This window comes from Meriones unguiculatus, chromosome 14 (assembly GCF_030254825.1).
Source record: "Meriones unguiculatus strain TT.TT164.6M chromosome 14, Bangor_MerUng_6.1, whole genome shotgun sequence".
Taxonomy (NCBI): domain Eukaryota; kingdom Metazoa; phylum Chordata; class Mammalia; order Rodentia; family Muridae; genus Meriones; species Meriones unguiculatus.
This window is the reverse complement of record NC_083361.1, coordinates 12,845,522-12,860,658: the sequence shown is the minus strand read 5'-3', so window position 1 is coordinate 12,860,658 and position 15,137 is coordinate 12,845,522. Positions and strand designations below refer to the sequence as shown.

Genomic DNA, 15,137 nt, shown 5'->3' with positions numbered 1-15,137 from the left:
TGCATATATAGCCTATAATTTACTAACTTCAACTCTTATATCATTACTCACAAATTTACTTCATTCAGCATTCAATATAGAGTCCATTGTATTTCTTAAATTATTAATAATTGTTGTCATCTTATGCAGTTTTGCATGGATTAATGTCTATTTCCCCAAATTGAATGTATCACAGGTTATTTATCAATTGGTGTTATTAGTCATTGCTAGGTTTACAATAGTAGGCATTCTGTGCTTGTCACAGAAGCATTGCTTTCTTTTTCCATATTCTCCAAGAGTGTGAGTCCTGAAATATGTGAGAACTTTGTGCCTCATTCAATTACCTTCATTTGAGTAATTTGTGCCTTGTTGGTGGCTGTCCTATAGGTTGAATATTTCTTGTGGACTTATTCTGGATGGAGAATTTTGTGTCCTGTTTTTACATACTCTTTCGAGTGTGGGCAGCCTCAGCCTCATCTTCCCATTTAGGACCCTCAGCCTAAGATCAGGATCAGAAAGCATGGCAATCAGTGAGCTAGCTGTAGGATTTATCTTCTTGTCTCAGACTGTGATTGGAGTTCTGGGAAATTTCTCTTTTCTCTACCACTATTTGTTTTTTTATCTCTTAGGGTTCAGGTTAAGGTCCACAGACGTGATTCTAATACACTTGACTGTAGCCAACATCTTAACTCTACTATGTAAAGGAGTGCCCCAGACAATTTCAGCTTTTGGTTCAAAAGACTTTCTCAATGATATTGGATGCAAACTGGTTTTCTCCTTTCACAGAGTGGGCAGGGGTGTGGGCATTGGCAGCACCTCCTTCCTCAGTGTCTTCCAGGCCACCAGCATTGGGCTCAGGAACTCCAGGTATTCAGACCTTAAATTGAAAACACACAAGTGCATTTGCTATTCTGTGTACCTGAGCTGGATCCTTCACTTTCTTATAAGCAGTGTAAATTTTATTCACATGAGGGCAAAATACAGAAATGAAAGCACAACAAACCTAAAATCTTTTCTATACTGCTATTGGGACTGTCGTGACAAAACCAGAGACATGTTGTATGCAGCGTTGCTGTCAATTCCAGATATTATTTTTCTAGGGCTCATGGTCTGGGCCAGCAGCTATATGGTTCTCATCCTATATAGGCATAAACAGAAGATGCAACAGATGCCCAGAAACAAGGTATCCTCAAAGTCTTCTGAGTCCAGAGCAACCAAAACCATCCTTCTTCTGGTTAGTACCTTTGTTTCTTTTTACACATTTTCATCCCTCTGTCAGCTCTTTGGGGCTTTATTGTACAAGCCCAGTTGGTCTTTGGTGAATGTGACTGCAATGGCCTCTCTGTTTTTCCCTGTTGTTTGTCCCTTTCTGCTCATGAGTCGTGACTCTCGGGTGTCCAGCCTTTGCTTACTCTCAGCAAGGAATAGAGTTTTCCCCAGAGGCCCTGATGATGAGCTTAATTGAAAGCCTATTTACAATTCTTACTTTGTTATTGAGTCTTTCTGGAAGAATTGTGAACATAATTATAGCATCATGCCATGTGAATGTGGACACTTTTTTTGCAGATAATTTTGCAGATAAACCTGTAGATCACTGTGCATACAGGTGTGTTTGCATACACAAATATTTATGCACATATATAATTGTGTGTGTTTTTTGCACAAGTATAAGGTACTGCATAGGCTGCTGTTATGTTCCTTGTGAATTAAGGCATATATAATATAATATATGTAATTCATGTAATATACATAAAGTTTAAAAGTCATGAAGAAATAGTAGAAACTTTAGGTTTTAGGTTAAGGTATGTGTTAAAACTTTCACAATATTCTATTTGTGATATGCTTTCTGGATTTTTGATTGACATTGAAATAGATGACAAAATATTTTAATTGATTCCTATTTTATATCTTGTGCATTTACTGGCTATTTTTCAGACTATTTTGTACTTCATTGTTTTAAAATGGAAGGTAAAAATATGCCCAACATTTCTGTCCCTATAGTCCATTTGTAATATTGTATATTGTTTTCCTTGTCACTCTGACTGTTTAAATGCATACTCTTACCTTTAACACTTCAATTTTCAAGTTACCAAATTTGCAAGTTCAAGAATATTGCTACATTCAGGACAGCTCTGCATGCATTTCAGAAATGAAAATGAATGTGATCACACTCAAACCTCTTCCTGATGCCTGTCCTGACACCATCCTAAACAGAAGTACAGTGTGAACTCACTGCAAGGATCCCCTTAGCCCATCTCTCCTTCACAGAAATAAAATATTTCTGAGTGTGTACTCTATATTTAACTTTTAGAATTTTATGCTATAATTATTTGTTTTTATGTTTCTACACATTACTGATAGAATTTAACTGTGAAAATACTAAATAATAAACATGGGCTTTGCTTTTTCAGTGTGAAGAAGATGTCTCAGGAGTTAAGAATGTGCACTGATTTCATAGTGTCTAGAGTTAAGGTGTAAGAACTTACATCCTTCAGCTCACTGCTACCTGTAACTCCAGACCCAAAGGATCATATTTCATCTTCTGGATTCCACATGCACTAACCCACATGCACAAACCTGACACAAGTGCACATAATTTAAATCTAACAAAATTAAAACTTAAAAGTTCTTTAAACTGTTGATCCACAACTTTTTTTTTTAAATGTTGTCTCCGTGTCCCTTGGGCACTATGTGTTAGAAGACTGGTCCTGTGTCATGATGTTGAGGTGGAAGAAACATCCTATGTTCCAGCCCCATCTCACTGCCTGTATTTTCATGTAGGTTCTTTAGAACAAATTACAGAACCAGAATGATTGTATGTGTTCTGAGGCTTCACTGTTGCTGGGCAAAAGGATCAGCATTGTTACTTTTCTTCAGGAAATATTCACCCAAACTAATTCATTTGTTTCAGGATATAAAAAAAGTTTAAATAAGTGTTTTGTTTTCAGTATGAAGTAACATGGATGGACACTGACATGTACGTTTTTCAACATGTTTTGTGGTAGTTGTATGAACAATTTCTGTTTTTAATCCTTCTATTCATAGGTATTTCTTGGCTTAGCTACAGAATTTACACAAAGTTTCCAAGTATGGTTCTGTAATCCTCAGCTTAGTAGATGCTCTTGTTCTTTAACCTGATCATTTCTATAATAGGTTTTGTTTGGTCACAAATACATTATTGTTATAAAGCACAGCTTGTTTTCCTTGTTTATTTTATAATATCTTAAGAAAAGAAATCATCTTTCCCAGGGACCAGCCCTTTATCAGTTTTACAATACTAACTTATTATCTCTGAAACAACCTCAAAACAACATCAAATGGACAGTATATGTTTTATTTATCTATTTATACTTATATATGTAATAGTAAAGAAAATGATATGAATTTAAGAAGGGGTTGGAAGGAAGAAAGTGAAGGGGAAATGATGTTCTTATAATTATGGTAAAATTAGAAAAAAAGGTTATTTACATCAGAAACATGTTTAGAGTAAGAACAGCATATCTGTCAGTAGAGATTTAGTCTTCTCATTTAAAGAAAAATATACAGCTGAAAATATTTAAAAGATGCTGTCATGATCTATCTAGCATCAGTTATGCATGCCTCATGTTGGCATCTCTCTCCCTCAAAAAAGAGTTTCCTCTTTCCTTATTCTATCAGTTCTTGCTTCTCAGTCACATGAATGCCACAGGACCTCAAAATCATGGTTAATCACAGGACCAATATATTTTTTTAATTATTTATTTTTATTAATTATAGTTTATTCACTTTGTATCCCAGCTGTAGCCCCTCCCTTCTCCCCTCTCAACCCCATCCTCCCTTCCTCATCTCCCATGCCCCTCCTTAAGTCCACTGATAGGGGAGGTCCTCCTCCCCTTCCCTCTGATCCTAGCCTATCAGGTCTCATCAGGATTGGCTGAATTGTCTTTCTCTGTGGTCTGGTAAGGCTGTTCCCCCATCAGGGGGAGGTGATCAAAAAGTCAGTCACTGAGTCCATGTCAGAGACATTCTCTGTTCCCATTACTAGGGAATCCATTTGGAGACTGAGCTGCCATGGGCTACATCTGTGTGTTCTAGGTTATCTTTATGCATGGTCCTTGTTTGAAGTATCAGTCTCAGAAAAGACCCCTGTACCCAGTTTTTTTTTGGTTCTGTTGCTCTCCTTGTGGAGCTCTGTCCCCTCCAGGTCTTTATATCTCCCCAGGATCAATGTCTTTACTAGAAAAGGGTCTTGGTAGGACTGTGCAGTTAGAATCAGCAATAATATCTTCCACTAGACTTCTAAGAATATAATGTAGTAGCTTTAGGGCTGTAGAGAGCACTGCACATTTGAAACTTCTCATTAAAAGATTGGATGGATGATGATTGGTGAGGTATGCTTCTGTGCCTGCCCTGCGCTGTTTCCCAGGCCCTAGCTCTATCTGAACTCCCAGAGTCCAGTAGCCTCTAGGGACTATGAGGTGAGACCCCTTACCCCAATTCTTTGCTTGCTGGGTTATTCTGAGCAAACTCAGTGGTGGTGAGGTCTGCTGCATGTACTCCATGTGATATTTCCCAGGCCTAAGCTCTACCAGAATTTCCTGGCATCCATCAGGAACTGTCAGAGGCCAGCAGCCATTAGGTACTACTGGAGGCTGTCAAGCAGCAGGGATCACTAGAAGCTTGTAGCCACCAGGGCCTACCAGTTCTACATGCAATTCCAGAGGCCTACTATCATCAGTAACCACCAGGCCTTTCAATTCTATGGCCAACCAAATGGCTAAAGGCTAGTATAAAAACATACTCAGTAAAACTCAGGGCAATATAGCACCACCAGAACCCAACTACCGTACTATACCAAGCCTTGGCTATTCTAACACACCTGAAGAGCCCCCCAAAAATCATAAATCCAATCTTATAAGGATGACAGATACCATAAAGAGGAAATAAATAAATCCCTCAAACAAATATAGTGAAATACAATCAAACAGCTGAAGGAAATGAATAAAACTGTTCAAAGCCTGAAAATGGAAATTGAAGCAATAAAGAAAACACAAACTGAGGCAATCCTGGATGTGGAAAACCTAGGAAAGAAAAGAGGAACTATGGACACAAGCATCACCAACAGAATAAAAGAGGCAAAGAAGACATTGATATATGTGTCAAAGAAAATGCTAAATCTAAAAACTTTCTAACACAAAACATCCAGGGAATCTGGGACATTATGAAAAGATCAAACTTAAGAATAATAGGAATAAAGAAGGAGAAGATTCCCAGGTCAAAGGTTCTGAAAATATCTTCAACAAAATCATAGAAGAAAAGATTCCTATAAATGTACAAGAAACCTACAGAACACCAGCTAGATTGAACCAAAAAAAGAAAATCTTCCTGCTACACAATAATCACAACACTGAATGCACAGAACAAAGAAAGAATATTAAAAACCACAAGGCATAAGAGCCAAGTAACATATAAAGGCAGACCTATTAAAATTTTACCAGACTTTTCAACAGAGGGCCTGTTTAGCTATCACACCAACCCTCACAGACCACAGACGCCAGCCCAGACTACTATATCCAGAAAGACTTTCAATTACTATAGCTGGAGAAATAAGACATTCCATGACAAAACCAAATTTAAATAATATATTTCCACTAATCCAGCCCTACAGAGGATATTACAGGGAAAGCTCCAACACAAGGAAGTTAATTATACCCAAGAAAACACAGGAAATAAATAATTTTACATAAGCAAAACCAAAAGAAAATCACACACATATACACACATGCACAAACACTACTCACAACGACCTCAAATTACAGGAGTCAACAATTATTGATCATTTATGTATTTCAACATCAGTGGACTAAATACCCCAATAAAAAGACACAGGCCAACAGTGGATGTGAAACCAGAATCCACCATTCTGCTGCATACAAGAAATCCACTTCAGCAACAAAGATAGACATTACCTCAGAGTAAAGGGCGGAAAAAAGGTTTTCCAAGCAAACAGACTCAAGAAGCAATCTGTTGTAGCATTCTAATATGTAATAAAATTGACTTTCAACCAAAATTAATCAAAGAAATCAGGAAGGACACTTCATACTCATCAAAGGAAAAATTCACCAAGATGTCTCAATTCTGAACATCTATGCCCCAAATACAAGGGCACTGGCATTCATAAAAGAAACATTATTAAAGCTTAAATCATACATTTAACCCCACAGTAATAGTGGAAGACTTTAATACCCCAGTCTTACAATGGGAAGGTCAACAAGACAGAGACTAAACCGAGAGAAGATGAAACTAATCGGTGCTATGAATCAAATAGACCTAACAGATATCTAAAGAACATTTCATCCAAACACACACACAAAATATACCTTCTTCTCAGCACCACAGGAAACCTTGTCCAAAACTGATCATATACTCATTCACAAAGCAAGCCTCAACAAGATATAAGAGGATTGAAATAACCCCTTGTATCTTATCAGACCACCATTGCAACTGTTGCTACTCAACCACAAGAGAAACAACAGAAAGTCTACAAATTTATGGAAACTGTACAACTCAGGGAAGAAAGAAAGAACTTAAAGACTTCCTAGAATTTAATGAAAATGGAGGCACAACATACTGAAACTTATGGGACACAGTGAAAGTAGTGCTAAGAGGAAATTTTATATCACTCAGAACCTTCGTAAATTGAGAAAATCTCAAACAAGGAACTTAATAGCACATCTGAAAACTCTAGAACAAATAGAAGCAAACACACCCAAGAGAAATAGATGGCAGGAAATGATCAAACTCAAGGGTGAAATCAATAACATAGAAACAAAGAACAGTACAAAGAATTTTTAAAAACCCTGAAAGCTGGTTCTTGGAGAAAATCAAAAGATATACAAACCATTAGCCACACCAACTAAAAGTCAAAGAGATAATATGCAAATTAACAAAGTCAGAAATGAAAAGCGGGGGGGCTGGAGAGATGGCTCAGTGGTTAAGAGCACTGTCTGCTCTTCCAAAGGTCATGAGTTCAATTCCCAGCAACCACATGGTGGCTCACAACCATCTATATAATGTGAACTGATTCCCTCTTCTGGCAGGTGAAAATGCAGATAGAACACTTATGTACATAAATAAATTAAAAAACAACAACAACAGAAATGAAAAAGGGGACCTAACAACAGTGAAGAAATGCGAAGAATCATTAGGACTTACTTCAAAAGCATTCTACTTCTGTGCAGGGGTTCTGGATTATCTCCATGAATAGTCCTTGGTTGGAGTATGAGTCTCTGGGAAGTTCCCTGTGTTCAAATTTTCTTGTTCTGTTGCTCTCCTTGTGGAGACCCTCTCCTCTCCAGCTCTTACTATTTCCCAGTTCTTACCCAAAGTCCCAATTTATTTCTAATATCAGAGATCAGACCTCTACTCTTGCCTGATGCATCTAAAACAAAAAGGGGGAACTGTAGAGAGCTGCGGAATGCTATGCCTTAAAGATGGAGCTGGTTTCCGCCTTCCACCTTCCCGATGGTGAGTGCTCTCTGTCACGAACAATTCCACATTTGGCTAAGGCTGAGGATCTGGCTTGCTTCCATGTATGTGGACCTATCTGCATTGCACACGTGGCACGCCTGGGTTGGCTACCCAGAGGCTATTTAAGCTGTGGGCTGGCTTTCCCCAGGGTCCGAGGATTGTTCAAGGTTCCTGAATAAACTGCATTGAAAAAAAAAAAAAGCATTCTACAAAACTAAAATAATCTGAATGGAATGGTTGATTTTCTTGATAGATTCCAATCATCAAAGTTAAATCAAGACCAGCTTACCAATCTAAATAGTCCTATAACCCCTAAGGAAATAGAAGAAGTCATTAAAAGTCTCCCAACCAAACAACGACAACAACGAACACACATGCGTGCACACACACAAAAACACAAAAAAACTTTCTGTAGCCATAAGGTTTCATTGCAGAATTTTACAATACTTTAAAAAAAGTCTAATACCAATATGACTACCAATTCTACAAAATAAAAACTGAAGGAGCACTACTAAACTCATTAAATGAAGTGACAATCACCCTGATACTTAAATCATACAAAGACTCAACCAAGAAATAAAATTTCAGACCAATATCCCTCATGAACATTAATGTAAAAATACTCAATAAAATATTCTCAAACAAAATCCAAGAACACATCAAAAACATTATCCACCATGATCAAGTAGGCTTCATCCCAGAGATTCAGGGATTGTCCAAAATACAAAAATCCACAAATGTAATCTCCCACATAAACAAACTGAAAGAAAAAAAAAACCCACATGATCATCATCATTAGATGCTGAAAAAGCCTTTGACAAAATCCAACATCCATTCATGATAAAAGTCTTGGAGAGATCAGGTATACAAGCCCTATACTTTAATATAATAAAAGAAATATACAGCAAGCCAATAGCCAATATCATATTAAAAGGAGAGAAATTCAAGGCAACTCCACTGGAATCAGAGACAAGTCAAGCCTGCTCACTCTCTTCATATCTATTCAACATAATACTTAAAGTTCTGTATAGTGCATTAAGACAACAAAAGGAGATCAAGGTGATACACATTGAAAAAGATGAAGTCAAAGTATCTCTATTCACAGATGATATAATAGTATACACAAGGGACCCTCAAAATTGAACTAGAGAACTACTACAGGTGATAAACACCTTCAGCAAAGAGGCTGAATACAAAATGAACTAAAAAGTGAGGAATTGTCTTGAATTCATTGGTACAGAAGACAACTTCCTGAACAGAACAGCAAAGCTTAGGCTCTAAGACCAGCAATTAATAAATTAGACCTCCTGAAATGGAGAAGCTTCTATAAGGCAAAGGACACTGTCAACAGAGCAAAATGACAGCCTAAAGACTTGAAAAAAATTTTCATCAACCCTCCATCCAACAGAGGAGTGGTATACAGAATACATAAATAACTAAGAAGTTAAACACCAGCAAACCAAGCAATCCAATTAAAAATGGGGCACAGAGCTAAACAGAGAAATCTCAACTGAGGAATCTCTAATGGCTAAGAGGTACTTAAAGAAATGCTCAATGTCCTTAGTCATCAGGAAAAGACAAAAGTATCTTAGAGATTCCATCTTACACCTGTCAAAATGGCTAAGATAAAAAAAAATCAAGTGACAGCATATTCTAGCAAGGATATGCAGCAAGGGTAATACTCCATTGTTAGTGGAATTTTGATGAGAATTACACTGAATCTATAGAATGCTTGTGGCAAAATGTTCATTTTTTTTTGCTATATTAATTCTGACTGATCCATGAGCATGGGAGATCTTTCCATCTCTAATAACTTTTTTTCTTCAATTTCTTTCTTCAAAGACTTGAAGTTCTTGTCATACATGTCTTTTAATTTCTAGGATAAAATACCAAAATATTTTTTTTTATTATTTGTGGCTATTGTGAATTGTGTTCTTTTCCTAATTTCTTTCCTAGCTTATTTATTATTTTTATGCCTGTACCATGACATTTTTATTACTGTTGCTCTATAGTACAACTTGAGATCAGGGATGGAGATACCTCCAGAAGTTCTTTTATGTACAGGATTGTTTTAACTATTCTGTTTTTTTGTTTGTTTGTTTGTTTGTTTTTTGTTTTTTGTTTTTTTTACATAGAAGTTGAGAATTGTTCTTTCAAGGTCTGTGAAGACTTGTGTTGGTATTTTGATGAGAATTGCATTGAATCTGTATATTGCTTTTGGTAGAATGGCCATTTTTGCTATGTTAATCCTACTGATCCATGAACATGGGAGATCTTTCCATCTTCTGATATCGTCTTCAATTTCTTTCTTCAGAGACTTGAAGTTTTTTTCATACAGGTCTTTCACTTGCTTGTGATACTTTGACTTCTTTCTTTCTGACTTGTATCCCCTTGATCTCCTTTAGTTGTCTTATTGCTCTAGCTAGAACTTCACATACTATATTGAAGAGATATGGAGAGAGTAGGCAGCCTTGCCATCTGATTTCAGTCAGATTGATTAAAGTTTCTTTCCATTTAGTTTCATGTTGCCTATAGTCTTGCTGTATGTTGCCTTTACTATGTTTAGGTTTGTGCCATGCACCCCTGATCTCACCAAACTTTAAACATGAGTGAGTGCTGGATTTTGTCAAATGCTTTTTCAGCATATAAGGAGATGATCTTTTTTTTTTTCCAGTTTGTTTATATGGTGGATTATATTGATGGATTTTTGTATGTTGAACCACCCCTGCATACCTGGGATGAAGCCTACTTGGTCTTGGTGGATGATATCTTTGATGTGTTTTTGGATTCAGTTTGTGGGTATTTTATTGAGTATTTTTTGCATCAATGTTCATAAGAGAAATTGATCTGAATTTTTCTTTCTTTGTTGGGTCTTTGTACAGTTTAGGTATCAATGTGACTGTGGCTTCATAGAATGAATTTGGTAATGTTCCTTCTGTTTCTATTTTGTGGAATAGTTTGAAGAGTATTGGTGTTAGCTCTTCTTTGAAGGTCTGGTAGAATTCTGCACTGAAACAGTCTTGCTGTGGCTTTTTCTTTGGATGGGAGACTTTTCACGACAGCTTCTTCTTTTTCTTTTTTTTTTTTCATGACAGCTTCTATTTCCTTAGGGGATATAGCACTATTTAATTAATTTACGGTCTTGATTCTGCTTTGGTAAATGTAATCAATCAAGAAAATTGTCCATTTCATTTAGATTTTCAAATTTTGTTCTATATAGGCTTTTGAAGTAGGATGTAATGATTCTTTGGATTTCCTCAGTGTCTGTTGTTATATCCCCCTTTTTGTTTCTGATTTTGTTGATTTGGATAGTGTCTCTCTGCCTTTTACTTAGTTTGGCTAAGAATTTGTCTATCTTGTCGATTTTCTCAAAAAACCAGCTCTTGGAGCCCACTGGCAGAGTTGAGGATTGAAATAATTAAAGCAAGTCACATTACACACAGGATCAACTTGAGAGGGCTGTCAGTAAGAATGCAGTGTGAGTTTATCCCTCAATTCCTTTTTATAGGCAAATCAAAAACAAGTCACATCAATAAAAGAAAGAAGTTTGTGGAACTGCCAAACTTGTTTTCTAAAACTACTTCCCCTGTAGCAGATAAGGTCCAAGGTCACACAAACAAGTTTTAAGGAATTTGGTGAAACATCCTCTTTTCTTTGTCTCAAGGTGAAGCCCAGGGTGACAACATCTTCGCTGTGTAACAAAGCAGCTTGGCAAACAAGCAGCTCTCCACACCCATCCCTGAAAGAGCTGACAAGCATCTTGAAGCTAGAGAACTTTGAATTTCAGTCACTATCAATCTAGTTTCTATCAGGAAGAGTGCCCTTTTTCTTGTCTGTAACTTAGTATTCTATCCCTTGGCTTTCTCTGTGCTTTCTCCTTGAATGCTGGAGCCCACCAGCAGAGTTGAACAGTTCTTGAGTGGGGAGTGAGGATTGAAAGAAAATAATAATGATAAAAAACCCCAAGACACTACACATGGGATCTCTTCCAGAGGGTTTCTAGTAGAAGACTGGGCAGTGGTTTATTCCACAGTCCCTTTTTATAGTCAGAACAAAGCACCTTGATACAATGAAGGTGTTCATATAGAAGTCAAACTTGTTTACCTTGACCACCTATCTGTGTGATCCTCACACAAACAAAAGGAAGTGAACTTGGACATATCCTGTCCCTGTCTCCAGGTGAAGGCCAGGGTAAAAACATGTTTTTCACTGAGAGCTCAATAATAAAGCATCCTGACAAACAAGCAGCTCTCCACACTTGAACTTTCTTGGAGAAGGCATGGAGAAGAGCCATCAGCATTAAACACATTGTAACCAGGTCCATGACTATGACAAACAAAGCAAAGCCAAAAGGGATCCAAACACCCTCTGTCATGGCATTTTTTATTTTAGATGCATTTCCAGGCCTAGCTCTGTCTAGAGGTCTGTCTGCCTCCCATTTTTGCTTCTCCAACTTGACATGTCTCCATAGCCATGACCATTTTTGTTGCTGTGTGAGAACTGAACCATCCACAGCAGTGAACAATGCTTGTGTATCCCAGAGATAGATGGTAGCAGCACCCAATTTTGTGCCATTTGTTGTAGTAAATAAAAAAAAGAGGAGTGTTGGGCTATGTAATGTTTATTATTAGCCCTATGATTATCATGGCAGTTTTATCTAATCTGTTATCACAAATAATAAGACACAGACACCTGTAGATTTTATGATTGCCTTCTTTACCTTGGGCTAGGCAAATATTTAACTTACATTGTCTCAGTAACCTCACTATCCATCTCCCAGTCCCCATCCAATGCCATATACCTTAATCCTCCTCATCTGGTCTTCCTTCTATCCATAATCCCATGGTAATTGTTTGTATTATTCATCTGGGCCTATTACGCCCAGTTTGTGAGACCCCAAAGACCACCAGGAATCGATTCTGCTGCAAATACATGAGGGTTTATTTAATACAAGCTTGAGCCCAGGTCACAGCAACATCCTTGGGGAAGAGGAGTGTGGCAGGGCCATCTAGGGGAATAAGGTTTTTTAAAGAGCAAAACCACAAGTGGTGCGTTACATGCCTTAGCATTACATGATTGGGTAAGGGAAATTGACTTTTGAAATGATTTGTTTACTTTAGGCAGCAAGACCATAACTGGTTCTGGCCTGGCCATCCAGGCTGGTTTCCTAGCAACTGTATCTCTAGTGGGCAGGAAAAGAATGCGGTAAAGGTAGTTCCTCTCCTGCAGGTGGCTGGACATGTCTCCACCTGGTTGGCCTTTGTCCAGGCTTGTGCTTTAAACTTTAATTAAATAACTAAAAAAAAAAAAACCCTAGTATTTAATTTTTTTGTTCTCTCAGGCCTTTTCACGCCATTATTGGCATCCTTCCTCCCAGACCACATGGTTTCTTCTCCATGCTAACCTATACTGGCATCCTCCTTCTTCCTCTTTTTCTGTCCACCTGTTTCTCATGATTCCCTGTCCTCAAAACTCAGGAACCTTAGCCATGCCTACCCCATTCTGTCCTGCCCCCATATAGGCCTTTAATCAACCAATCAGGTATAATGACTTAGGCAGGTTTACACAACAAGGATAGGTTTATACAAATAGCCCAAGACACACACACACACACACACTCTCTCTCTCTCTCTTATTTACAAAGATAGGTTTAAGTGAGAATGTGCTCTTCTGAACAGGGATAAGATCTTGGGGCCAGTAATTAACAGAATACATAGCACCAGACCAATATCCAACAAACAAACCTTTATTCAGAGTTCTTAAACACTTTTACCTCCCTTCTAACCCCCAATGACCAGAGGAAGGGAAGAAAGAAGATTATTAGAAAAAGGACTTGTAGACCTTTTAAGAAGTAGTTCCTTGGGGTGAGTCCATTCTTTGTTGTCTGAATACCAGCTGTCCAGTCCAAATGTCAACACTGAACAGCAACATGAATCAGCACAATTCAAGAGATTGGGACAAGTCAGCAAAAGCTACAAGACTCAGTTGGATTGTCCTGAGAAGTTCTCTGGAACATTCTGACTGCAAAGCGAAATGTCAAAGGACAAAGACCAACTCAGCTATTTAAAAAAGCAAGGCCTTCTATATATTTCTTCTCCTCAAAGTCCATCCATGGATGTTTTTCAGCTGGCCAAAGTCACACCCTAACATATGACAGCTTGAAGGAAAAGATCACATAGCCTCTCACAAGACAGCTTCCAGCAAAATATCACACGATACAACTGAGTCTTTAGAGAAACCAGAAACTTCTACTTCATATCCCACTTTCTGTTTTAAAACATTTGTTGTTCCTCTAGCATTAACAATCTACACACAATGAAAATAATTATGGGAACCATAAAAGTAGAAGTTTACATAATTTTTTTTAAAATGAGCTGCTTATCTACAATACATCAAACAACAGTCAAAAATAACATTAAATTTCCATCAATATACAATAATTAAGCAAAATAACTTTAAATTCCCATCAATATACAGTAGTTACACAAAATTACACTAAATTTCTATCAATATGCAATTGTTACATAAAATAACCTTAAATTTCTATCAGTACATATTAATCCATACCAAAGTAAAATAACACATTAAATGACCAAAAACAAAACATCTGCTCCACCTTTGGGGAATGGAGGAGTTGTATTCTTAAAATTAGTTATCTGGAGGCAAAGATATCTTTTGGGTGCCCTATAAAATTGTGATATTGGCCAAGTCCCAGGAAAGCTACTATATCTTTTTCTGGCCATTTTGTCTGTTGTCTGTCCAGTCTCTATGTTTTCTGTCCAGTCTCTTTTTTGTCTGTCATTTGGGCTAGCCCTTTTCAAGATGATTTGCATGCAAATTTGGAAAAATCAATAATTGAGGCAGTCAGTTATCACCTGGGCTACTTGTTTTGTGAAGACATTCATGTCTCAGGTGATAAGCAGTTTTCCTTGATCAGATCTAATCTTTATATGTTTGCTGATAACCATATTTTGTCATTCCCTGAAGATACATAAAGCATAACAATATGCCCATCTCAAAATTATACAGATTTCAATTCTGATTGAATTGAACACATCCTTATAGTGTATTGGTTGACCTAGTTCCTGAGTTTTTTTTTCTATAACCCAGTGTCTCTCAGCTACTGTTGTTCGTTTTTCACCAACATTAAGACAATTTAGAGTTAACAAAGCATTATTTAGTCTGCCCTGGGGTTTTTTGCTTTTCCATTTTGTTTAATAAGTATCTCTTTTAAAGTACGATTAGATCTTTCTAGAACTGCTTGTCCTGTAGGATTGTGTGGTATACCCATAATGTGCTTTATATTGTAATATGCAACGAATTGCTTCATCTTTTTAGATATATATGCAGAAGCATTATAAGTCTTAATTTATGCAGGTATCCCCATAATTGTCATTATTTCTAATAAGTGTGTAATTATACAATCAGCCTTTTCAGAACTTAATGTAGTTGCCCATTGAAAGCCTGAGCACGTATCAATGGAAAGATGTATCTATCTTTGTTTTCCAAATTCAGCAAAATGAGAAACATCCCTCTGCCAAATTTCATTTCCTTTGGTACCCCAAGGGTCATATAGAGAATATGCAGGACATTTTAAAAATTATTTCTTCATTTTGTTGCCAAGTGACAGAAATCTCTTCTATATATGT

General features: G+C 37.1%; 1 protein-coding gene across 1 annotated transcript; it reads left to right on the top strand.

Annotated features, from left to right (window-relative positions):
- The first annotated feature begins 478 nt into the window (after positions 1–478).
- On the top strand, positions 479–1,444 carry LOC110565706 (vomeronasal type-1 receptor 4-like). The gene has a single exon (XM_021663450.1). The coding sequence runs from the start codon at positions 500–502 to the stop codon at positions 1,442–1,444; it is 945 nt and encodes a 314-aa protein (XP_021519125.1). The 5' UTR covers positions 479–499.
- The last annotated feature ends 13,693 nt before the right edge of the window (positions 1,445–15,137 follow it).